The 26,655-nt window shown below is 42.1% G+C and overlaps 1 protein-coding gene across 5 annotated transcripts in view; it reads left to right on the top strand.

Annotated features, from left to right (window-relative positions):
- ADAM22 (ADAM metallopeptidase domain 22) overlaps positions 1-26,655 on the top strand; it is a 1,877,697-nt gene that overhangs the window by 1,380,538 nt on the left and 470,504 nt on the right. For all 5 annotated transcript variants that reach the window (XM_069648369.1, XM_069648368.1, XM_069648372.1 and 2 more), the window contains exon 13: positions 15,713-15,803. In XM_069648369.1, coding sequence (XP_069504470.1) covers positions 15,713-15,803 — 91 coding nt within the window. The remainder of the gene's footprint in view (positions 1-15,712; positions 15,804-26,655) is intronic.

Here is a 26,655-nt window from a genome sequence, read left to right as displayed (position 1 = left end):
GCACGCACATGGAGTATTTTAAGTAAATGATAACCTTTTGAAGCATGTCCTTCCATTCCAAGATGGCCCTCATGAAAATGCTATTTTTGTTACGGTTCAGTCGGCCTACTGTCCTCATTATGAAGCAGCCGAATGTTATGGTTTAAGAGTGTTGTTATTATATTCTTTATAATATCACACTCTGAAACACTTGAAAACTATGAGCGCGATATAAATAAAATATCATATCATATCATAACCACACTACCAGTGACTGCAATTGACAAATAGAAGGCACATTCCAATACCAATAATAAAACGACTATGGTTCCTCCTAAATATATAATATTGTCACAGCCCTACGCGAAAAAAACATATATCACCATTCTTTAGGCCCGACTCGTCGTTGCAATAGAGACTTGTAGGTAAAATCATCTAATCACAGTTTGTCAGTGCATTTGCAGCTAAAAACACAGTTTGTAGATTACCTAGAAGAAGGATTGTCAAGGATGCTGCTATTCCTTCAACCTGTATGTTGCTGGCTCAATTGAAATTCTTCCCATTTGTATTGTTTATCACTGTTCCACAATTTCAGAGTGGGGGGTTTACCTCTGACTTTTGTTATGCTTCTTTTTACCCCTGGTTTACTCTCCTTCCAGGGTATCACAACCTTTTTTCTTGGTTGCAGGTCCCAGACGCGCAGAGTACATGGTTTACTTCCTTGCCAGGGCTTGTTGTATGCTCTCAGGGGTGTGAGTCCCAGACTCACTGTATGCCTGGTTCACTATCCTGCCAGGACTTTTCTGTTCTCCATTTACTCTTTCTTTCCCCCAGGAAATAATGCTTCTCCAGTATTCGGTCACCAACCCTTTCTTAGACAAGTTTGTATTTGTATCAATTCCTCTTTTCAAATATTGGGTCACTGACCCTTCCTTAACAATGATCGTATTAAAATCAACGCCTCTTTTCCAGCATTGGGTTACTGACCCTTTCTTAACAATGTTTGCATTCGTATCAATTCCTCAAATTACTCTCTCGCACTGCCAGTGGTTTGCTGTATTCGCCCCGAAGCGCACTGGTATCCTATTCGCTCTCTCTGAACTTACTTCACTGGCAGCTTTGGCGTTCCCCACACCTTTCAGTCTTCTTCTCTCGGTCCACTGACTGGGAGTGCGTCCCATTAGCCGCTTCGTTCCTGCTTTGCCTTCCTCTGCTTCTGGCGACTCCAGCTGCTTGTGGCAATCATGCAGTGAACTTCTCTCATCGCGGTCTTGCTGCACGCCATTCTCGTCACCCTCCATGTTGACTCCTGCAGTCTGTTCACCTCCGGTGTTCCAACCAGCGTCAGAACAGGTTGGGTTCAGCTGCAGTCTCTGTCTCTCTCTTATTCTGTTCAGCTGTGTCCGTTTTCAACTTCCCGGCATTGGTTAGCAGTTTCCAAAGAGTAAAACCCAGTATTGGGTTACTGCTTCTGGTCCCTCATTACTGCATCCCTCTTCCTCGTCTCTGTATCATAGAAAGGTGGGGGGGAGGGGTAAATAAGGTTGCTGGATAAGAAAACCTGGGAATTCTCTATCCACATTACAATAGGCCATGCAGGCATGTTGCAAAGGCACATGGGTGTCATTAAGAATTACAGCTCAAGGATAATTTTGATCCAGTGCTTTCCTGCCATTCTGGAGTTTGTCCTCCCCCACGTGGTCCTCCAACAAATAGCCACCCCCAGGGTCAGAGTCAAGTAGCTTCTGCCTTACCCTGGCCAGGTAAGAGAAGCTTCCCTCCAATCATTGATGATGTTGCTAAATTTGTCACAAGTGGCAAGTGCTCTACACTGTCACCATTTTCTGAATTATGTGGATGGTAGTCAGATGTTTACAGAACTAGCAGGCATTAGGGATTAGAGAATGCCTCATCTCCATCAAAAATGTGATGTCAGACAATTCACTAATGCTTAATTTGGATAGGTCAGAGGTGCTGGCTATTAATACAACAGTCAATCTTTGAAACTCTACTTTCTGACACAAGGGTTTCGTATCCCAGCCACCAACTGGCACCACAAGTCCAACACCTTGAAAGCCTAAAGGAGGCAGACCTGATATTGAAGCCAGAGGTCTCCACACTGGTGAAGGCCTGCTTTTTGCACCTCAAAAGACTTAGATGACTAATCATTATGCTTTCATTCCCCCACACACAGTCCTGGCACTTTTGTTTCCTCGTAACCTCGATTCTGGTAATTGCACTCACATGCGGCTTTCTGCAAAGCTTATCAGTCAGTCAGTAACTTTTGTTTCGGCTGTAAGGCCATAAAAGTACAACGTAACACATACAAAATTGCAACACAATGAATGACATTACATCCTTTCATTAAATAAAGAGAAAGAAAAAAATAGCTATAGGCTTGGAGCCTTGGAACCCATCTTAATGTCAACAAACCCATATCTCAATTAAGCTCTGTTCAAATCGGCTATGTGTGCAGTCTCCCCTCTTTCATTAGTGGAACCCTAGAGCCTTTTCCCCATCAGCACTGCATTGGCACCAGAGAGCCACGAGGCAGGGGAGGTGGAACAGAGGGAAGACACAGACAACAATCTTACTAGGCCAAGTGACATTGAGATCACAAAGTGCAGGGGGGGGAGTGCAGGGGCAGGGGGCATTGCAAAACATAGGATCAACAAAAAAAGATACATAAAATAAATAAATACAATAGGTAAAAGTGCAACCAGCTTGTGGCAAGTGTAGGGGTAAGTGCAGACATCAAGTGTGAAGAGATGGTGGGGACTGTAGGGATACAGAAACAGCCCCCAAGTGCAGGGGTTGACCGGGAGGCAGTACAGGTGCGCAGCTGAGTGTAGTGACTGCCAAAACGGGTTTGCTTGGGGTTTGAAGAGTCACGGCTTTATGAGTCACGGCAAAACACGACAATCATCCATGGCAACAGGGAAGGAATGGTAGGATTGTTAAGCGGGGGTAATTTACAGTATGAGCCCAACATGTTACAACTTCTCACCTGCTCAGGAGTTTCGAGCATTCTTTCCCTTTTATGTGATGTGCGTTGGTCCCACAAGTGTGTGAAGTCTTTGGCGAGCTTCCCTGCCCTCCACCTGCAAGCGCTGAACACCCTGCAGGTTGCCAAAGACCCACGCCTTTCCGTGGATATTGAGTTCTGGATTTTCTTGCGTTCAGCTCTGTTTTTACTTCAGAAGGGGTGTGTCCAGCAGAGCTAAGTCAGGCTCCCAGGGGTCTCAAACACTTGCTCCCTTTCCCCTTTGTGCTTATGATGTAACTGCACTGGGTCCCGAATGCAGAAGCATGGTTACTGTTGTAGTTGAAGAGGTTTGATCATGTGACCTCTACCATCACATATAGTTACCAGATTCTAATCTCATGTATTTAGGAAAACATGGTTGGTTCATTAGGCCATAGTTAATGCTAAACCCTCAGAAATGACTAACAGGTGTGTCTTTATCCTCTTGCAAGACATTCGAAGAACAATATCTCTCTTCTGATTCCGCTTAAAACATGGGAAAGTATAGGAGGCGAACGCTTTACCTTTTCCACTTCTAGGATCTGGAATTCACTACTAACCACTTTTTGCAATGAACCAAATCTTTTAGTGTTCCGAAAATGAACACAAACCAGGATCTTCAGTGCCTCAAACAATAAGATGTTGACGGATTCTTTATGCCTGTTGTGACGACACACCCTTTTCATGCATGACGGACTTTATAAATCCCCAGACATAACATGCCAACTGTCCATATTCATAAAAGCGTCGTGCTGGTTAACTACAGTAGGTTTTTTAGAACAAAAAAGAGAGATAAAGGGGTATGTGTCACCAGCATACCCTTCACTTAAAGGGGTTCTCCCTTCTAAACATTTTTGACAATAGAACTGGTGCCGAAAGTTGCTTCACGCTGGTCATAAACCCACTAGCTTAAAACTTTGTTTAAGTCCTATAGTCACTTGGAGCACAAGTTTAACAAACTAATGGACACTACTTAGTAGAAAAAATATATATTTTATTTATCAATTGCGTTCGAATTTTAAGAACACCATCGGTGTGGGTACTCAATTAATAGATATTCCTTCACCAAACATTTAAAACAAATAATTCATTGACAGAAACAAATGCAACGACTGAAACCTCCATTAGAAAAGCTCATAGAAATAGATTCTAAAGTTGTTTTAGGCTTTAACAGGGTGATGTGTTGTGTTGTTTCTCACATTCATTCAGACTTACCTTCACACACCTCAGTTCGACTCGTTTCATACATTCTTATATACCATCATTTATCACATTCTCATTCAACACACAAATAGTGCCCGACATGTTTCTTCCCAATTTTGTTGTGTTTATAATAATTGTTAGGGAATTCTTCAGGGGCTAATAAAGAAAGATCAGGCAGTTTGGCAAATAATGTTTCTGTCAAAAGTACAATCTAAAACAGTAATATTAATTGTTACAGACAATCTTATTTTAACATTTTCAAATAAGATCTAGATGGTCTCATCATTTATAAGGGGTATTATTCCCCTTTTCTTCCATCGAGCTGGAAAAGGATCATCACCTAGCGGGGAGCAACAAGAGAAAAATAGGCTGATTAGTGACCTATTATCGCTGCTCAACTCTACAATCTGTCATGTTTCATTAGTGACAGTTGAAGATCAAAAGCCCAAGCACCCATTGTGTGGTATTCAAAGAACAAAGGAGTGCACGTGGCCGTTAACGTCAGGTTAGGGTGTATTACCTTCGCCCCATTATTCATGTGGTGAGAATGGAGAAATACATAAGGAAGAACAATAGCTTTGGACCTTTCGATGTCCTATCTGTACCTTGTGTGTGAGTGAGATCAAAAACATCACTCACTTTTGAAATTGGTCTTTTTCATGTTCCTTGTTGAGGTGGAGTTATCGAAAAAACTCAATCTCCTCTCTCTATTGAGTGGAGTAGCTAGAACGTTATCAGGGGCTACAAGAGAGAATATTGTATTTTCACGTTAAGGACTAGAGAGGAATGGCTATTAGAGCATACTTATTACATCAGTAACACTTACTTAGTTTCTGGTATTCATCTAGGTATGGGACATTCTAGAACGTCAGTGTGGCTTCCAGTTCGGCGAAGTAGACTGCAGATATCACATGACCGGTTCTGCTGTCTTGTATCTGCTTTTGTGTAGTCTCGTGTACACTTTCTAGGGTTTAAAAAGGGTTAAGAATTAGTCCAAACATTTTCCATCCAAGTGTGTTTGAGGCTACTGCAAGTTCGCATGTCTTCTTACTAGACCTGTATCCGTACGTTATATTATTAGAGAAAGGCTTCCGCAATCGTACGACTTTCGGTGCCGTTTTCTAATGTTGTTTCTAAATCGCAGCTCGTCGATATAGCATGCGTAAAGCTTATATTTTAGATCTTCTGTCTTTTTGGCAGCTAATTATTCTTACCGTTGTATGTAGGTGGATCTTTCTCATGAAATGGTTAAATTCCTGTCGGAAGATAAAAGGGCTATGATGGTTCGTCGGGACGAAACCCATTCCTTTCTCCAGCAGTTGCATTTCTTGTTCTGTTGGTTGATAGTCAGATAGATTCACCACAAGGCTGCCATGCTTCGGGTTACTCGAGGTTCCAGATCCCATGTCTCTGCTCCGTTCTCTAAAAAATGTTGTTGTTGAGCATTTGGTCTACCACTTTGGTTACCTCCTCCCCTGTTGTTTCCTCTTCGGCCTCGGGGGTTTCCTCTTCTCATGTTGCGTCGGTTGGATTTACCGCGATATGATCTGTTATCACCGTATGAGCTTCCATCAATTGAGCTGAAAGATGTATTTCTAAAGGAGACTTTTTTCTTGTTGCCTTGTCCGCTTTGTGTGGGGCTATCGTCTGTTGTTTCTTGTATAAAGTAGTTCTCCTGTGTGTAGGGGAAGGCTTTCTCGTGCGTAAAATTGGTAAGATCTTTGTTCATCCTTCTTACTCTTTCACGTAGGGTGTCGTCTTTAAAGATGTTCATTTCAGCGAGAAGGTCATCCACTCTTTTTTTATACAGGTCTAGGGTTAAAGTTTTTTGTATCTCTTCTTCAAGTTTTTTGAGGTCGATCAAGATCTTTTCTGTCATCTCAGTGGCAGTATCAATTATCAAAATTAGCCAGTCACGGCCACATTTATTAGCTACATAACTCCATTCGAGTATAAACCTCGGGTTATCTAGAAATAGTCTAGGCTCATTCCTAACGACCAAGCCCTGGGGTAAAGTTCCTTTCCTCAAATATTCAAGCATAATGGAACCATGTAGTTCTGTTCTTATAAGTCTTTTTTTCATATTGCTCAGTTCATCCCAGTTGGTAATGTTAGTGGTGGCTTCTGCAGAGCCTCCCAAAAAAGATGCTTTGGATAATAGTTCTGTGATGTATTTATCATCGCAGCTCTTACATTTGTCCAATGCCATTGTTAATTGTCCAAATCTCTCTCTCTATGCGGTAGAGACCTGTTGGAATTCGTCTCGGTGAAGTGGTTTAGGCGTATTAGCCCAACTTGTTCTCTTATTTCGCGGGTTTGTGTATAATCGCTATGTTAATACCACGTATCCTAGAATTTCTCCTGGGTTTCTCTTTTAGGGCAGTCATTTATTATTCAGGCATTTAAACCTAAATATTCGGTTTTAGTCATATAGCCTGTTGCAGGCTAATCCAACGTCCTGTTTATCTCGTCACTTCCTCAATTCAGTGTACATATTTTACCTTTGTCTAACTTCTGCCACACCCGGTGTTGCGAAATTTGGTCCGAGGAGCATACTTTGGATCTCACGGTTAATCAACCGTACTAGAACCTTTTTAGAACAAAAAAGAGAGATAAAGGGGTATGTGTCACCAGCATACCCTTCACTTAAAGGGGTTCTCCCTTCTAAAATTTTTTGACAATAGAACTGGTGCCGAAAGTTGCTTCATGCTGGTCATAAACCCACTAGCTTAAAACTTTGTTTAAGTCCTATAGTCACAGAAGGGCCATTACTCTGGCATCACTTGTCCCCTGTGCTTTGTTCAGGGTCTCTTTTGGCAGTCGGCTGTAGATGCAGTAACAAAAGAAGCAAAACCACAATGTGCAACCCCTGTCTACATATACAGGCTCACTTGTGCACCCACACTCGTTTTAGTTCCATCTCTCTAAGGGACCTTTGGCAGAGAAGTCATATTGCACTGAGGTCTGGTTCTTGCATTTCCCGTGGTATTGGGAGGGTTCCCTGAAATAAGGACATTCAAGAAAGGGGTGACTTTTCAAAAACAAGCATAGGCAATGCCAATAGTTTTGGCATTTGTAGTTGTTTATTGCGTTTTGCATTTAGCATGGAGGGAAGGAATGAGGAATGACAGCACTAGGAAGAAGTAATTACAGCATGGGAGGGAATGAAGGGCAGTACCCAGGCGTGAGGGAAGCACTGTGTGCAGGAGGAATAAGAAATAAATGGCAACACGAGGGACAATAAAATAATGCTATTGATGAAAGCTAGGCCAGCAACAGTACATAGGAGTATTGTACAGCATTTGAAGGAAGGAGTGGCAGTGTAAATGGGGAGGAAAGAGTGACAGTGCAAATGGGCGTGAAGGAGCAACAGCACAAGCGGGAAAGGAGCAACAGCACACAGGGGAAGGAGTGCAGCACAAGGGGAAGGGCAGCAGCGGAAGGGGGAAGGAGCGACAGAGCAAGGGAGGGAAAGAGTGGCAGAGCAAGGGGAAAGAAGCAACAAAGAAAGGGGGACAGAGCAACAGAGCAAATGGGAAGGAGTGAAGGAGCGACAGAGAAAGGGCGAAAGAGGGACAGAGAAAGGGGAAGGAGCAATAGCACAAGGGGGAAGGAGCGACAGCACAAGGGGAAGGAGTGACAGTGCAAGGGGGAAGAAGCGACAGCACACAGGAGAAGGAGTGAAAGCGCAAGGTGGAGAAGCGACAGCACAATGGGGGAAGGAGCAACAGCGCATGAGGGAACAAGCAACAGCGCACAGGGGAGAATTGACAATTCACAGGGTAAGGCGCAGCAGTGCACTGGATAAAAGCAACATCGCAAAGGGGTAGAGCACCAGCACAAGGGGTGAAAAAGTACAACGCAAGTGAGGGAGTAGGGGGATGGCAAAGGGGAAGAGTTGCCTCTCTGCCAACCACAGCGGTACCCAGGACCTCACTGTGTTGGAGGACCTCTGCAGTTATGTGCCAGCTTACCCTGTGTTTGGGAGCCCAAGAACAAGGGCCCATCTCGTCCCCGAGTCCCTGGAGTGGAACTCACAGTAACCTAAGAAGTGACCTGCTGCTGGAGTAAGACCAACTCTCTACCAGCTACAGCAGTACCTAGGACCTCACCATGTTTAAGTACCTCTGCAGCTGTGTGCCAAGCAAGCCCCCGTCCCCTGCACACTGTCATAGGCTAAAATCAGCCAAACATTGAATTAGTGTTTTACACAGATGTACTACTTGTTCAAAAGACTGAGAATTATGTTTCAAATACTAATTGGTGTTAAGGGTGGAGCCCATACATTTATTTTAGCGGGGGACATAATACATTCACATCAAAGCATTCTTTTCTTTCAAAGAAATGTATACATTTTTTAATTATATTTTTAATTAATTGACCCAACGCGTTTCGAGAATAAATCCCTTCATCAGGGGTCTTGATCAGTTGACATTTCTATAAGAGAAAGATATTTTTCAGTTAGTGGGTTTCATGAATTTGCAAGTTCAACCACAAATATATAAAACATGTAATGTGTAATTTGATAAACCAAATGTACCTTATCGTCTCCAGGGTCATAAAAGCACAAGTTTTCAAGGGGATAGATTTTGGAAAGCTGTGTGATGTCAACTCAGGGTATGATGTCCCTAATGACAGAAATTAGCAAATGTTCAAGTCTAACATATAACGTTGTTTGGGTAATAGTAAAAATACCCAAGGCACAAAAAAGAACCTCATGCGCAGGAAACAAAGCCTTAATCTCAACTTGCCTTATCTCTGAACAACTCACCAGCTCTGGTTCCTCTATTCTCCTAGACAAATACTTGTGTTTCTTTTAGAGCAATTTTCATAGTGCCAATGTCTTCCACCTAACAGAGAAAAGATGAGGGGCATTCAGCTAAGTTCAATATGTGTAAAATGTGTGTTTAACATGGAAGGAAATTGGATCACTATGGGAGCAGTACTCACCGCTCCCATGGTCTGTTACCAAAGGCAACTAATGGTAATTGCCGGGATCCTCGTCATAGTGTGGAATCACTACACGCTTTCTAAAGCATAAGCATACAAAGATTCCATCAGGCTGTGTTGTGTGAGGCAAGGAAATCATCCGATATATAGAAGAAAAGAGTTGTTGGACTAACCCTTTCTCGACAGGAACCGTGTATCTCAAATATTGTGCTTCTGTCAGGTTAGTACCAGCAGTAAAATGTCCCTATTAAAACGAGAATAGAATAAAAAATGTTTAAACATAGTAAATTAAAAAAAGGAGGCATGGGTATATGCATGATGTTCTAGAATATATGTTTCAGGAAGGTTAAAAATCTCCACTCACCCTCTTTAAGAACTGCCAGGCTTGTCCGAGTAAAGCATCTTGTCCATGTGGCCATGGATCTTGTTTTCAAAATGACCACCTTTCAGGCCGCAGAAAATTGGAGCCATCACGTCATCACGCTGTGATGGTGATGACATCACTAGTGTAAACAGAACGACCTGTTCTGTATTGTAATGTGGTGTCTGCTGGCATTGTTAGCATCCTGGCTTCATCATGTAATGGTGGCAGTGACATCACTTACGTAAACAGTGTGTCCCGCTCCGTGTTTTGATCCTGCGGTGTCTGTTATAGGCAGTAATTCTAGAATATTCTATTCTTGCTGCGTGGAAAGATATGATAGTGATGATCACCCAGTGCGAGTGATCTTGATGCACGTTGCCTATATTCCCTATATTGGCGCATCCCGCCCTGGGGCATACAATCTGTTACAAGTGCATACTTGATAATGATGATCACTCAATGGGAGTGATCTTAATACATGTTGCTTATATTCTGTATTTTGTCTCAACCCTGCAAATTTGACTTTCATTGTACAAATAACTGGATGCATGCAAATGTAACAGAATGTACGCCTCAGCGCGGAATGAGCGGGATGGGCTGTGTAAAACACTCATTCAATGTTCAACGCACATTTGAAACAGCAGGACCCTCCGTTGCTGTCTTTTGCTCTGTTCCAATCATCACTCAGTGCCAAGAGTTCTCGTTCCGCACAGCCAAACCACCAAGAACTGCAAAGAAGGTACTATTGACCAGGGGAGTTGCTAGGTCTGAAAAAGACCCAGGGCTAAGCTGATGTCGGAACTGTTGGGACTGGGGGCTAGCTAGTCTTTTGGCTGCATCTCCTGAGATTCTATCCGGGGCTACAACCAAAAGATCAGGGGCTATAGCCCCCTTAGCCCCCCCCTAGCAACGCCCCTGCTATTGACTGCTAACTGCTGCCTGGGTCCATATTTGAGCCATAGGTTTCTGGTTAAGTCACTCTGAACCCTTTTTGCTCTCAAGTACATATTATTTTTCAAGAACATGGTTTCTGTTTCTTGCTTTTCACCCCTGACTCATAACCCAGATTTCTGCATCTACTATTCTTGCTTATTCTGTGTCTTTCCTTAGGGGTGGGTTTTGTGTAGTGTTTTTATGGTTGGCTATTTTTGTTCATGATTTGTTTGTTTGCTACTGCACCACCTTCACACCCCTCTTAAAAGGATAGCCTTCCCTCTGCCCACATTACCACAAAAGGCAAAGGAGGTAGATCTCTTGACTTTGCCCCATTTACCTTTATGATTGTGTTGGCTCTTCGTTTGTATAAGTGTGAGTGCTGAGTGTTTTTTATTGCCTTTGCTCATCCTTGTACTCTTGCCGGGCAGAAGTTAATTTGTCACACCAACCTGTAGCCCAACAGGGCCAGGAAAGTAGCCCAAATATATCTCAACTCTCTCTGGCTCCTCAGAAAAGAAAGATCACTACAGAGCCACAGTTTCAAATTGACACATACACATTTCAAAGTGAATCCCAAATTCAGAAACGGGATGCGCTTTGAAATGCACAAAAATCAGGTTTCGATCTGGAGCAGGTGAATGCATATTGAGGTCATTCATAACCCTGTGATCCTGTTTTTAATTTCTATCCTGCTAATGGAGATAAAAATGCTTGGACGACGTGCACAACACACCTAGAGCACAAACGTTTTTCCAACCATGAAAACGTAAGGAAGATATGAAAACCCTGGGATCTGTACCACTCACAACATGCAGGGGTGAGTTGGTAAACCCTATTCTGCACTATTCCTCGGAGGACATAAAGTGATGCTCAGTCAGGTGGTTCGCAGGTGTTGTGCTGCAGCCGGAAATCATACGGCTGGGGGCCATAGATCAACTCGTAATGTATAATAAATGTATAAGGAAACATTTAGGTACGTCAGGGAAGGAAAATCAGTGCGAGCAAGGAGTAGGGCCAGAAAGCAGAACTATTCTGCTGGGTGCCCTACTTCTGCTTTAAATAAACTTTAAATATAGGGAAGGCGGATGGCCATGAGGTAGTGTAGGATTAGGGTCTTGGTCAGAAAGCAGCTGACCAGCAATATAGTGGGGCATGGTCAAGCTGAGCAGGACATCGGGCCAGATGCAGAAAGAACATCCTGCCGTGTGCCCTATTCCTGCTGCTGGTAAAAGCATGAAACTAAATGTAATACAACACCCACGATGCGGTGTAATTAACTAATGTAACGCCCACGAGGTGGGGTAAGTAACTAAATGTAATAGCCACGAGGTGGCGTAGGATTGCAGAATAGGGTTACCGATTGGCATCAACCGGTTGTGTTTTGCGTATTTTCCCTGAGTCTCGAGTGGCCTTGAGACTTCTCCCTATTACACCTGAAATAATTCTTTACATTTGTACATCTCTTAACTTTGCTTAACCTCTCACTGCAGACCCGACATACAAGGTTGTGCCCCTCAAACCCACTATCTTATCTCAGCATACAGGGGAAGGGTCCTCCATGAGCAATCTCATTTTTCTCAGATTTCTTATGAGGACCTTTGTATGGCGTTCTTTTTTGTAGAGGTACAGTGCCACTGACAACATACAGAGGTCCTCTTGGATTTCATATGAGGAGCCCTGCATGTTGTCAGTGGCACTGCACCTCTCCAGAATATACTGCTTGCATTTTAACAGTTTCCAGAAATAGAAACCTACTGTGAGGAATTGCCATCTGGCAAGGGTGTCAAAGCCCTGTTTCTTTACATTTGTATTAAATAATAAAATGATGCAGGTAATTCCATTTCTGAAAAGGAAATCTGCTATTCAGATTCCTCTGTCATAAGCTCCATGCCAAAAGTATAGTGTTTACCTGCACCCTGCTGCATCAGTAGCCTGATCCACAGCAACTGCTCTATCAATGGCACAGAGCAGATTTAGATGTCACAGGTGCCTCCTTGACAGCTGCAGTGACAGCCAAGTCTTATGAGGACCTCTCTATTTTATCAGTGGTACCAGACCTCTCCAAAAAATAATACTTTCTTTACATTGAATTACAAGAATTATTTTTGGATATTTGCAGTACCACTGAGTATATGTAGGTCCTATGAGATTTCTTATGAGGACCTATGTATGTTGTCATTGGCACTGCACCTCAACCAAATATAATGCTTACATTGTAACAGTAACCAGAAAGGGAATCCTACCTGTAGCCCAAAGGAGGGAGCGTGGGGTGGGAGGGTATCTGGGGCAGGAAAGTAGCCCAAATATAGCCCAACTCCCTCTGACTATGAAATGAAAGATCACTACACGCCCCTATCTTTGAAATTGAAACTCACACTGACCTGTTACAGTACTCCAGATTGGGAGAAAATACATTAAACAAGCCACTATTTGGTTACATTCATTTAAGGAAACAAGAAATAACAGTTAGTGCGTTGGCGAATTATGGCATAGCAATATCAGCTTTCTGGCCCCCTTTTACTCTATCTCTCTTCTCTGTAGCAATAGTGTTGGTGATATTTTGGAAGCTCCACTACCAAAATGCCTGAAAACCAACAATGTAAACTGTTTTAATGGGATCCAATACACTCATGGGATTTGCATGTACCAGGCCACGCTGTTCTTCCAGATTCAACTTAAGGCTGGGTGCTTCTGTCAGCTCCCTTAAAGGGTTGAGTGAGGTACAGTAGCATTTCTGGTTTATTTGTCCTCTTTTCTAGAATGTGTTTCTTTGAAATGGTCAGTATTTTTTTTCATCCAGATTGCATGTGTGGGAATTTGAATAATAATGTCTAAAGAGTCTGCTTCTTTGCAAGGTGTGGAATGGAAATATATAGCCTATTTATCTTTTGAAAATATTTCCTACCATCATGCATGTGTCATTCACAGGCATAATTGCTGTTTGGGCCACTGCTATTCCAGCAAGTGCCCTTTTAAACAAGCTTCTACTTTGCCATTGTCACTGGGGAAAAGGAGATGCGAAATAGGCCCAAACCCTAGCCTATGAATAACGCCACAAAAGATCCTATCAACTTTACTGATGGGCATTTTCTTTTGCCCATCTCGGTCGAGTTACCTTTTCCAATCACATCTCTTCTTTTCTAGACTCTAAGATCAGCACTCCTAAGCAGTACTTCTGTTGAAAGATTTCTATGCTTCATTTTATCCTGACTGGTTTTACACACTTTTCTCAGATGAATTTGATTCTGAGGTTTCAGCCATTATATGTCTCTCAGATGTGCCCTTGGAGAAACTCTCAACCTCTCATTGAAAATGTGCCCCAAAGGCAGCCTGCTGCCTGTGTGATCTGTGTGGGCTCTATTGGTTGGTGGCAGTCTACACAGTATTTTCATAACATTTGTGGGGTCAACCCGCTGTAACCTGGAGATGTCTCTACTAATATTCTCCATTAGAAGTTCAATGGCTATTCTTTAATCAAGTGAGAGCAAATGTGACATAGATACCGACATGTATGGTCAAATTTTCTGCCTGCCTCTAAGCTGAGCAAAGGAAGAAGAGCCAGCTGCAGAGATGGCTGGATTCCTGAATGATGGCCTGATTCCTGAATGATGGGCGGATTCCTGCATGATGGCCGGATTCCTGAACGATGGCTGGAATTCCTGTATGATGGCCGGATTCCTGAATGATGGCTGGATTCCTGAATGATGGCCGGATTGCTGAATGATAGTGTATTCCCGAATGATGGCCGGATTCCTGGCAGGATTCCCGAATGATGGCCGGATTCCTGAATGATGTCTGGATTCCTGAATGATGTCTGGATTCCTGAATGATGGCCGGGTTCCTGAATGATGTCTGGATTCCTTAATGATGGCCGGATTCCTGAATGATGTGTCGATTCCTGAATGATGGCCGGATTCCTAAATGATGTGTGGATTCCTGAATGATGGCCGGATTCCTGAATGATGCCTGGATTCCTGGCAGGAATCTACATCCAAGTGAAAGGCAGTTAAGATGCCCATGAATATTAGAATGTAAGTCAGGGGTGGCCGCTAAAGGTTTGAATCATTGTGCTCTCCTGACCAGATCTAAATTCCCTATTTAACCACAGAGTCTGCAACCACTCTGAAGCTTCGCCTGACTGCATCTTGTCAAGACCTAACCAAGAAAGAGACTCTGTCAGCATCTGTGGATACCAGGCATCTCAACCAACCAGAGGGAACAGAAGAACTGGAGCTCCCTCCCCTTAATCTAGTGGGGCAAAGGCAAGTTGCAAGGCGGAGGGATCCTCTGCTTTCAGCAAAGGTCTTTCTGATTGGCCCCTGTGTGGACCCAACATGAGGAGGTAGGAATACTGGATAGCAAGTGCTCAAGGCCCTTATCCCCCTGAAAGCAAATAAGAAAGAAGGAACCGTGAAGAACTGGTAGGGCCCTGAAAAGCCGTCGTCAAACGTGAACTGTATTGCTGGACTCTGGCTGCACTTTCTGGTCATTGGAACTGCAGTTTTTGCCTTTAGACAAGGTGCACCTTTCCGAATCTGAGTAGCAGACCCCACTTTCAGAAACAGAGCTACACTCATCATTTTATATTAATTAAAATAAACAAGGCTTTCACATCCTCACCAGATGGCATTCTGTCGCAGCCTGTGTGACCATAATCCGTAGAAGGGATTGTGTGCTTTCAGTCAGCACCTTTCTAATCTGTCCCTGTCCCATTCTCCACCACGTACCGAGCACTTGCACAACCCATGTATATTAGCACAGTTACACGTCTCTATACCTCGAACGAAGCTCATTAGTTTTAAACTGACCACTAGAGCTTTCATATGTTTCATGTGGTTTTAAGGCTAGCATGCACCAAAGCTTTGAGATTTGACCTGACATCAAGCGTGCACAGTGGCTGCGTTTCATTCCTCATTAGAATAACCGGTGCTAGAGCCACCGTGGAGCCTGCGTGCTTGTTCGGCGTCTCGCAGTGATAGAGGTGGACAGGTGCTTCCAGAGTAAGGCCGCTCTGCCCTCCTCTGCTACGCCGCCTTCCAATCAGACGGTGCTGCCAGAGAGAGATGGTGTCTTTCAGGATGTGTGTATTCTTGTAGCCAATAGGCCTGAAGGTGTGCTTTTCATAATGAATGTGTATCATGCATTTGGTAACGTGTTGATATGCAGCTGGCATGCTTCAATCCCATCTTGTATTCTGCTGTTTTTGCGGCGCTGTCCTTATCACATGTCTTACATGTATTTATTTACTCTTTCAGTTTGGGAAGCCGGATGTTATGGCTGTTACGCTGGCCCAGTCCCTGGCGCATAATCTTGGCATTTTCTCGGATAAGAAAAAAATACTAAGCGGTAGGTTTTAAGAACGAACACAATTGGTTTTTGCAAGAAAATGCAAATGTTTCGTATTTTATTCCATTCATCATTTTCTCATAACATTCACATAAATTAGCAGAGTTTTTTTTGTTTTTGTTTAAATAAAAAAGCCAATTACCGTATATAACTTCACACTTTTATTATCATACACAAGCTACCAGTGCTACCATATGTAAAATACTGTTTTGGTCAAATAAAACTACTTGAATCCTATTTTGGTAATGCCTGCGTACTCCATTACTAATGGGGAGGCCCCGGCTAACATGATAACACAACTGCAATCCTTTCATTCACTTGTAAAACATTCGTTTCTTTTTTAATGCCTTTAAAGAGGCAGGCAGGTGGCCCTCTCCCAAACATAGCTCATGCCGCCCCACAGGTCTGAGATAGGTGGGAGCAGTGGCCTAAAACTCTTGATCACTGAACCCAACTAGTCCTGTGGCCCCCTGTAGTGTTCATCCTCTGTAACACCATCCCAGATGAAGGGAGTGGAGGGGTCCCCCACCTGTAAACATGGTCATTGGGAGGACTGGGTCACCATCATCTTCTAAAGCAAGCATTGGCAAAGCCAACACTTCTGGCGTTTACTGCTGTTCATTGCATTTTGCATTTATGGGAACAGTGTGCAAGGAGGAGAGTGCAACGTTTCAAAGGAGGATGCGATAAAGGGGCGCGGTGTGCAATAGAATGAGAAGGGGAATGGAGCAGGGGAGGAAGCCATTGATAGAGGGTACCATCAATGATGAGCAAGAGGAAATATGAGCGGAAGTGTGAGAGGTGAGTCTGAGAGTGAGAGGGTAAGAAATAAAGCCAGAGTGTGGGAGGAAGGCTGAGAGGGTAGGACAGGGCGGGTAGGTGAATACATGAGGGGAATACATGGGTTAGGGTGGGTGAGACTAGAGAAAGAGGGGAGTAGAGTGTGTGTGTGGGAATAAAGAGAGAAGTGATAGGGTTGAGTACAGAGAGATGGGGTTGGGTAGTTGGGGTAGTGATAGGGTGGTAGAGTGGGTTGGGGTAGAGAGTGAGGGAGTAGGCCAGGTGGGTGGGGGTAGAGAGAGTGGGGGTAGGGTGGGAGTAGAGATAGGGGTGGGATGGGTGGGTAGTGGGAGAGAGAGTTTGGTTAGGGGTAGAGAGAGTGGGCATGGGGTAGAGAGGCAGCTTCGGGAGGACTTAACTAAATGATTGGCCATCAACCATAGCCCAAAATAGCCCAACCCCTGCACACTCTTGTAATTCCCCACACACAAAGGGGATTTTAGTAGCCCCGTTGTGCATGAAATAGACCAGTTGTGTGCGGAAATAGACCAAAATAGACCAAAATAGCCCAATAGCGCAAACTTACAAATTCCAGTGCAGCTAAAAAATAGGAAGCCCGGTACCCGAATTTATTCTTGCAAAGCTGCTGATTGGAGCGAATATTGTTATGGAACTCCTCATTGGCTAGTACAGTGGAGTATTTTTGAAAAATACATTTTCGTGATTTGACATTTTCATGCCATGGCATTGCCGAATGCTATGTCAACTAGATATTCTCATTTCAGAACCCTCTTCCCCCACTCTCTTCTGCAACAATGGTTTGTTTCCATAAAATAGCACAAATACATGTTTTCGTTCACAGCACGGCATGTATAAGCAGTGGGGGCATCTGCTTATTACTGCACCACAGAGCACCGAGGTGGGATCTCTGCTCGAACACAACCGAGAGAGAGGCAGGCAGAGAGATAGGGAGAGATGTGCCTTCTGAAGGGTCCAGAGAAAAATAGCATAGAGGCATGACAGCGGAGGAGAAATAGAAGGGAAGGAAGGAAGGCAGGGAGGGAGGGAGGGAGGAAGGAAGGGAGGGAGGAAGGAGGGAAGGAAGGAAGGAAGGAAGGAAGGAAGGAAGGAAGGAAGGAAGGAAGGAAGGAAGGAAGGAAGGAAGGAAGGAAGGAAGGAAGGAAGGAAGGAAGGAAGGAAGGAAGGAAGGAAGGAAGGAAGGAAGGAAGGAAGGAAGGAAGGAAGGAAGGAAGGAAGGAAGGAAGGAAGGAAGGAAGGAAGGAAGGAAGGAAGGAAGGAAGGAAGGAAGGAAGGAAGGAAGGAAGGAAGGAAGGAAGGAAGGAAGGAAGGAAGGAAGGAAGGAAGGAAGGAAGGAAGGAAAAGACATGATCCGGGCAAATATGATGTCTGGGAAAATAAGTGAAGTAACGGAGAGAGGAGTGGTTGGGGAAAAAACAGGTTCGGAGGCAAGGCAGGTGGGAAGGGGATGGGTAAATGAGGCCCGAAAATGAAGAGAGCTCAGAAAAAGGAGATGGATGAAGCTTATAAAACAAGGAGGCATTAAAAAAGAAGGCAGGCCAGACACAGAAGAAAGTTCTGACAATAAAATGAGATGGAAGCTTGGTGAAAGATCGGGGGCATTAGCAGAGAAGAGAAGAGACCGGCTTTATAATGCAGTTCTTGCCTTTCATTGTCAGATTTCATCTTAACAAAAACAGCTTCTTCATGGGTGCCATCTTGGAATGATAGCCAAAAAACAACAGAAGCTTTCCCCACAGGAAAATGGTCCATAGGTCTTGCAGTATAATGATTTGCTGCACCCAAGTTTACTCCAATGAGAAAAATAGATAAAGAAGCAGAAGGGGATCACTACAGGCTGGATGCTCAAGTCCCTGTCTCAGGTAGTGTCCAGCTTAGGCTATTTGCTCAATGCAATGTCATATACATTTCAACTAAAGTCAAATTCATTGGACATTAGACCTGATAATAGAAAAATAGATCCACAATTTATTGCAAAAGAATACACATATTTTTCACAGACACAAATTTACATGTCTTTCATAAAACAACATCACAGTTGTTCAAAAAAGTTTTATTAAAACAATAATAATACAGTAATAAATAGTATCAACAACAATACATTTTTATAGAACAAAATGAAAAATAAACAGAAAAAATTGCAATGAACATGAAAACTTTTTCCAATTCAAAAATGCTCCTGTACAGGGATTGCCGCCCACTAGCTTCTGTAGATCTATGTCATCGCTACGAGAAGCATCAAGTTTCATCACGGTGGTAGTTCATTTATTTAAGAACAATATTCTACTGCTATTTTAACTCTAATTCAATTAGAAAACAGAGGTGGTCACACAGTAACATTAGTGTCCAATAGCTTTATGTGGGACTATTTGTTTCATGTGTGAGCAATCTCTCACTCTTCTTATACCTTTACTAAGGGTCTATGTATCCTGCCTGTTTGGATGTCCACAGGCATATAGTACACACCAAGTTGGAAGTTCAAAAAAGTGATGTGATGGACTATGTTTCGGCATGTTGGTAAAGATGGCCGCCTTCCTCAGGACAAAAAAAGTCAGGTATATAAGAGCCAAAACTCATTCACATTCACAGAACGTCATTAAGGTAACTAAAAATGCTCAATGAGTCCATCAATGTGGGCCAAAATGGCAAACAGCAGGAATGTTTTACCGATTTAAAAACATCAGAATTACTAAGTGCTTGAATTGTAGATGTGGAAAAGTTATATTCCGTCTTCCTTTATCAAGCGCTGGAACACGCGCTCATGTCGTGAATGGATGAGGCACCGGGGATCACTGTGTCTGAGTGCACTGGAGTCGATGGCGGATCCTTTAGCTCCTTCCTGTTTGCCAAAATTGCTATCTGGAATGATAGGACAATGTTGCATATTATTTATCTGTGTGAAATGTTATTCTTTAGTGTGCATTTTTGTGTTTGCTAACTCTGGGCTGTACCATGTTATGTAACCATGTTATGTAGAAAAATGATAAATCATGGTGGGTTAATCTTTTAATCAATTTATAGGACACCATTTGTGTGTATTTTTGGTATTTTAATTGCTTCCATGAAACTTTACAAAGCTGCTGAGAGGGGAGCAGGAGCGGTGTGGGCAACTCTTTCTTCAGGCAATGTAAAGTGGACGCCTGGATCATTATCTTCAATGGCAAATCTAAAATAACAATCATGGGCAAAAGCCAATAAGCTGCAACTGTGGAAATACACCATGTTTGTCCTCATGGGGGCTTACCAAAACGTGTACCCTCTACATTTACAACGCAAGACCTATTGGTTTTGTCAATGCATGTTTGGTAACATGCCAATAACCTCCTGGAGAACTTGTTTTCTTACTATGTATTCAGGTGTAGATTTTACAATTGCCAGTGCACTTCCTGTCCATGGGTAATTTCAGTGTGAGCTCTGTTCTGATCATATCCTCTCCATGCCTTGCCTGCGCCCTGGTTTTCAGCCTCAGAACTGGTCATTACTTAACACATCCTTCTCAGGGTGGCAGACCATGTGCCATATGCAGCCATATGCAGCAAAGTCGCTCATAATCCCTCGCTGTAGCAGTGTTTGGTGGCATGGGAAAAGTGATACTCTACACCATGAATCTGTGTTAAGATGCATAAGGTCAACCATACTAATTGCAATAACTGGGAAAAAGCATAATGGCACACACTGATACTCCTAACTAAAAGTCTATTCAGGTTCAGACACCAACACATGCACCTCTCCCTCCCTTGACATCTATCCCCAATCTTCAACTACCGAGCACTACCAACAAAGGATAGCACGTTTAGGAGGGAAACTACACTACCCACACTGCAACCAGGGCAACTCCTTCTCCCGGCCTCTCTCACTCTTCACAACTCAGTAGTTGGACTTTCATGTTTTCAGCCAGCCAGATGTTTGTAAAACACTTAAATTAATCACATATGCTGACTCAAGGAAGTTAATAATTGTAGTAATTATTCATGCACTTCATGGCAAATGGGTGTTTCTACAGAGTGGTGCTGAAGATCTTCCGGCAGCCTTTCTTTCTCCCAGGTGGTGCTTGGACGTGGTAATTGTTACAAGGCTCCGGTTCCCTCCGGCACACCCGTGATTGTCCCACCACATACAGACTCACACGACACACGTGTGTATGGTTCAGGCTCCCCGGTTGCTCTGTGGTGGCCGGAAATGCCCCCTTTATTTATACCACACGCGGCGGAGTGGAAGTCACTCCCCGCATGTGTACGCCCTAAAAGGGGCAGCCACCACAGTAATGGCAGGCAAAGATGACAGAACAAGATACACAGAGGTGTATCCAGAAAGCATACTACTCGTGAATACCCAAAATAAAATAGCTTTAACAATGGCACTCAACCCAGAGTTTCTAGAAAGGAATGATTGGGAAACCCCGAAACTAACTCTAGCCAGTATATTCAATGTCACAGGAACAACATGTAATATTATCAGTGCGTTCAGTTGCGAAACCTTGTACCTATAATACAATGAAAATACAAACAACCTTAATATTGGGCGCTCTCAAAGAAAGGAAACTATAATCCTTGGCTATTCATCTCTGCAGAAATCTGGCACCCCAGTAAATATTTGCAGGCTTCTTCGGGGTATTGAACCCCATTACAAACTTATGGCGGTATATGGGAGGCTTCGATCAGTGCACACATTTACATGACACCCTACCCCCGAGCACCTTCTTGGCAAGGAACATCTCCTCTGCCTGATGGCCCATGTGCGGGGTAGAAATAGCCTTGTTGTCTAGTGCACTGCCCACCCAGGAAAGAAATTGGAAACAAACATTCATGTAGTGCCAGTGAGCCTTGCACTAGAAAGAGAAACGTATCTGTTGCCCTGGAACCTAAAGAACAATGTTTGTGGCGCCAGGCATCATAAATAGCAAATTTTCTGTTCTATTTCTAGCTGAATGCTTGCCTGCTCTGTCAAGGGGAAGACATGCTTATACTGGCAGAACTGCCTCGCACTCAACCAGTATTTTGTGGTGTTACGATTCTAGCCGGTTCTCACGCTTGAAACCCGGCTTGCGAAGGGCGGTGTGACATGTTTAAGTCCTTGTTGGAGATGGCAGCCTGCCCACCCGAACGGAGCCCTGACTGGTTGAGCTGTTTTGGCTGAATCCCCTTAAAGTTTTAGAGATGAGAAACCTTTTAAACCAATAGGAAATAGCAGGGTTTATAGTTGTTGCAAACTATTTTGAGCAGGGCACTTTAATACCTTTGTGTAATGAATGATACTCGATAGCTGGTCTTTTGACAGGCTATCTGGCAGTTCATGCTCTGCCTACCATGTGGGCTGCAATTCTATTAGGTCTGAGACCTCTGGAGCTCCCTTTTCTGGAAATGTGCAGCACCACAGGAAGCCTCCTGATTCTTCTCCCCATGTACTAGTATTCTGTGGTGGGGTTCATCATGACTTCAGCCTCTGCTCCTGGGGACAAAGCATGTTTGTGTGACAGTGTTGAAATCAGGTTTTAATTTTTTTTTTAATTGTATTTGGTTAAAATGTAACCTTTTACACAACAACCTAAACGTTACAACATATGAGTATGAAAGAACATATCTCCTATTTGATCAAGATACAGAAAAAACCTTCAAATCTATAAAACATAAACGCACATACATCTGTGAAGGACAATAACATTAAGGACTTCAATCATCTAGTCAGAGCAAACTTAATGCAACAGAGATTAATGGAGAGGGTGGGAACATGTCAACTAGAGCAATTAAACATGGCAATAATTTGAAGTCCATAGTTGTTCATCCTCACTGTAGTCTTGCCACTGAGAGGGTTTTCACAAAAATTTCACAGGAGCTCTTGGAGCCCCCAATGTGAGTAGCAGATTAGGATACGATATTAAATCTTCCCAGCATTTGTTCCATTGCTATTGTAAGAGCCTGGTTATGTCCAGCAATTAGCCACTCCCAAAACATTTCTGGTATAAAGTTCTCCTGGCCAACTCTAAATCTGGCAAACATTCAGGTTTTGCTAGGTAGATGCCAGTAGCCCTGAGTCGCTTTTCAAGAGGGGCTGCGTGAGTAGCTGAGAGCAGAGGTATCTCCAGGGCACTCCCTTTGTTGCCGGGAGATTACGTGACGCGCGCGTGAGTGTAGACCCACAGAAATTAGATGTGTTTTTGACTGCGTCTGCATGCAGTGCTCTCGGATGTTGGATGGGATATTTCTAGACATGGGAGCAGTGGTCAGTACAGTACTTTGGTCTGGGCTTGGCCTTTTAAAAAACAAGAGTTGACCTAAACTGGCCAATCCCTGGTTATGGGGCTCACAGAAAAGGGGAAACTTGTAAAAATTGAGTTGTGGATGGAACAAACTACTTACAAAAGAAGTTCCTATGTCAGAATAATTGATTTGATGATGAAATTATATGTTTTTTCTTTCTGGTTCATTGATAATTTGTAATATCCGAATAAACGAAATAATGAATGAATAATGTAATTCTTAATATAAATATTTAAAAAGGATCAAATAAATTCAATCCTTCATCACAATACTACATGTCATATAATCTACTAAGCATGAAAAGGTCAAAGGACATTTTATAGTGACATCATTATCTGATCAGAATCAGTTCATGATATGAATCGTCTTCAGTGGCAGTGATGTGAAACTCACTGACACAAAACAGGATAAATACAAGGATAAGCCAGCATTCGCCCATATTGTGTGCGGCCCAACTACTGCTACGTGCGGACCACAGAGCTGCCATATTATTCAAACGCCTTATATAGGTGGGGCTTATTGTAAGTAAGAAAAGGTTAGACTCCTCACTCAAGTTGCGGCAAATTAGTTATCCCACCTGGATCCAAATCAACAAAAATAAAAGTAAAATGTCACCCTGAGGAAGATGTGCATATTCAGCAACAAATTACCAGTACTTGTGGGATCGCTATTAGACTATGTGCGCTTTTTTCCACCATAAAAATCTTAAAAAATGGGTCGGCAGCAAGTGATATCTTGCCCTCAAACTTCCCACAGAGTTTGTAACAACAATACAAATAAAATCTTAATTCGGGAAGATATCTCACGCTCACACCTGTACTTTATCAAAATTTCTAATCAATTGTGGTCCAATAATATTAATGTAATAGAACAACATCAATTCAAGGAGTCCATCAGTGTAATGATTCCCAACAAAAAATGTTTTAATTTGTCAATGAAGAACAGCCGACACGTGTTTCGACCTTGGGTCGTTCTCAAGGCTGTGTAAAATTATACAGTCAAATAATATATAGCAATTTAAGAAAAATTATAAAAGGAAACCATACCATATAGTTCCACATATCAGGTCAAGATGAGAGAGGTTTTTTGCCATAATCAAATATTTGAATCAATATGAAAGAAAAAACACAAATTCAAACCACAAATTAGTTCCTCTATCAAAAAAAAAAAAAAAAAAAAAAGGTTCCTATTACACATATGGAGACATTATTCCCAAACGAACTCACTCATTGTAACTACTCCAGATTTAACTAAATTTAGAAGAAATAGCATTTAAAATTCAAGATGTTTATTACATGCATAGTTAGTTTTCTCAACCACAAAGTCCCAATATTTTCACCTTGTGAAACCATTCTAGCTAGACCAAAATATAAATTTTCAAAAATAAAAATTAAAAATTAAAATTTAAAAAATTAATTAATTAATTAAAAATGTGTGTGAATTTGCAAATATGACTGTATTCCCCTGTTAGTACTTGATCATGCAATATTGCTGTAACTAAGACTTACCCCATATATAAATCACTAGAATTCACAAGTTTGAAGTGTAAAAGATCACTCAGTTAACTTTGTCTTGAGTTGACAATTCGGTTTTCTGATCTGTATAAGAGATTCCTTTTCATTTTAATTAAAGTTACTAAAATAACTAGTATAATCAGATAATAATAAATGCTCACCAGCTTTTAACGAATAAGTATCCTGAGAAAAAATGTATAGCTAGATGCTATAACATCCCAATCATTTTAACACATAAAATGTGTAGTTCTGGAATCAAAGTTCACCTACAAAAATAATAAGCTCATTTATATATGTCACTATAATTCAATCTCCTCCTTTAAGACATTGATCACAGATTATCTTGAGACTCACCATTCAAAGGGTTAGATCCCACGCCTCTGTTTTTCCTAAAGGGATCCTGCAACCATCACAGAATCTTATATGCATTTAGCCCACGAAAAAACCGCGGGCCGCATTTACAGTGACGTCACGCGCACATGGACGCGATGACATCATACGTTAAATGCCGTGATGACGTCACGCGCACGTGCGCGCGATGACGTCATGCATACATTTAGCAATCGCAGGCGTGTAACCTGCCATTCACTATTCCCGCATCAATTATCTATTCTTTATCAGAGTTTGGACTCTCACAAAGTAACTCAGCACCCCTCAAATGGACTTCAAAACATTGAAAATAAATTTAAACTATATACGTAAAAAATATTAATGTTACCTTCTGAAATTTGCGAATTGAGCTTGATGTACAATGTTAATTTTAGTATATGATAGAATGGCTTCACAAATGATGAATATATCATAAATATTCATTGAAGAAGTATTTCCATATGGGTCTTAGTTATATTTTATAAAAACACATGCATCTCATGATCGTGATTAAGGCCATATAAGGTACTCCTAAAATAACAAATTAACTTGCATTCTTCTTGCCTTAATTTGAGCCTAAGGTTACCACCTCGTTTCCCCATTTTAATCTGCATTAGTCCAATATACCTAATATTTTCTTGATTATCAAGCTGATGACATTGGTGCCAATGAATTGCAAGAGGTGACTTCGGGTCAATACTTCTTAAACTAGCCAAATGTTCCCTTATTCGAAATCTCAATTGTCGAATAGTACTACCAATATAGAGTTTTCCACATGTACAGATAATAGCATAAATAACATGACTAGTTTTGCAATTAATAAATTCCTTAATCTTAATTGTCATTCCATTAGCATCAGAAAAAACATCACAATTTACATGTGCATACTTGCACTGTTTGCAATTACCACATTTAAAAAAAACCTTCTTTCCTTTTAACCAAGTCTCCTTAATATTTTCCTCTTTGATATTCAAAAAAGAAGGACTCAATTTTTGTTTTATAGTACGTGCTCTCTTGAATGTGAACTTGGGTTTTTCCGTTAGGAAAGGTAGCAGATCCTTATCAAGTCTCAGAATGTCCCAATGTTTGGACACCATTTTGTAAAGATGTGATGAATCCTGTGAAAATTGTGTTACTATGGAAATATGTTCCTCACCTGGTTCCTTCTTTACATGTTCACATAAAAGTTCCACTTGACTACATTCTTTGTACTTTTCAGCCGCTTTCTTTATACATCTCAAATTATAACCCCTGTCTCTGAATCTGTCCATGAGCAACTTAGTTTCTTCATGATAGTCCATATCCCGACTGCAATTTCTCCTGGCTCGATAAAATTCCCCCACTGGGATATTCTCTATTGTAGATCTTTGGTGACTACTTCGTGCACAAAGTACAGAGTTTACCTCTGTTGGTTTACGGTATGTTTTGGTCTCAAAGTGCCCATTGTTAACAAAAATAGGTAAATCAAGAAAATCAATACTTTCCGAACTCGCTGAACCAGTAAAGCTGATACCAAATTTGTTATTATTGGTATATGCCACAAAAGTTTCAAATGATTCAAGTGATCCTTTCCATACAATTAATACATCATCTATAAATCTCCTCCATACTATTAGGTTGGTTCTAAAGATTCCCTGATCGTAGATGTGTGTTTCCTCATATTGGGCCATAAACAGGTTGGCCAGGGACGGTGCAAATTTTGCACCCATGGCCACCCCTTTGGCCTGTACATAGTATTGGTCATTGAAGATGAATACATTGTTATCTAATGTGAATCTCAAAAAACTCTTGAGCATATCTATATGTTGTATATAAGAGGCAGATGAATTTCCAAAGGTATAGTCTAATGTCTGAATTGCCAAATCATGATCTATACTAGTATAGAGTGCTGAA

Source organism: Ambystoma mexicanum, chromosome 2q, assembly GCF_040938575.1.
Source record: "Ambystoma mexicanum isolate Mex_15411 chromosome 2q, UKY_AmexF1_1, whole genome shotgun sequence".
Lineage (NCBI taxonomy): Eukaryota > Metazoa > Chordata > Amphibia > Caudata > Ambystomatidae > Ambystoma > Ambystoma mexicanum.
This window is presented reverse-complemented; position numbering and strand designations above follow the sequence as displayed.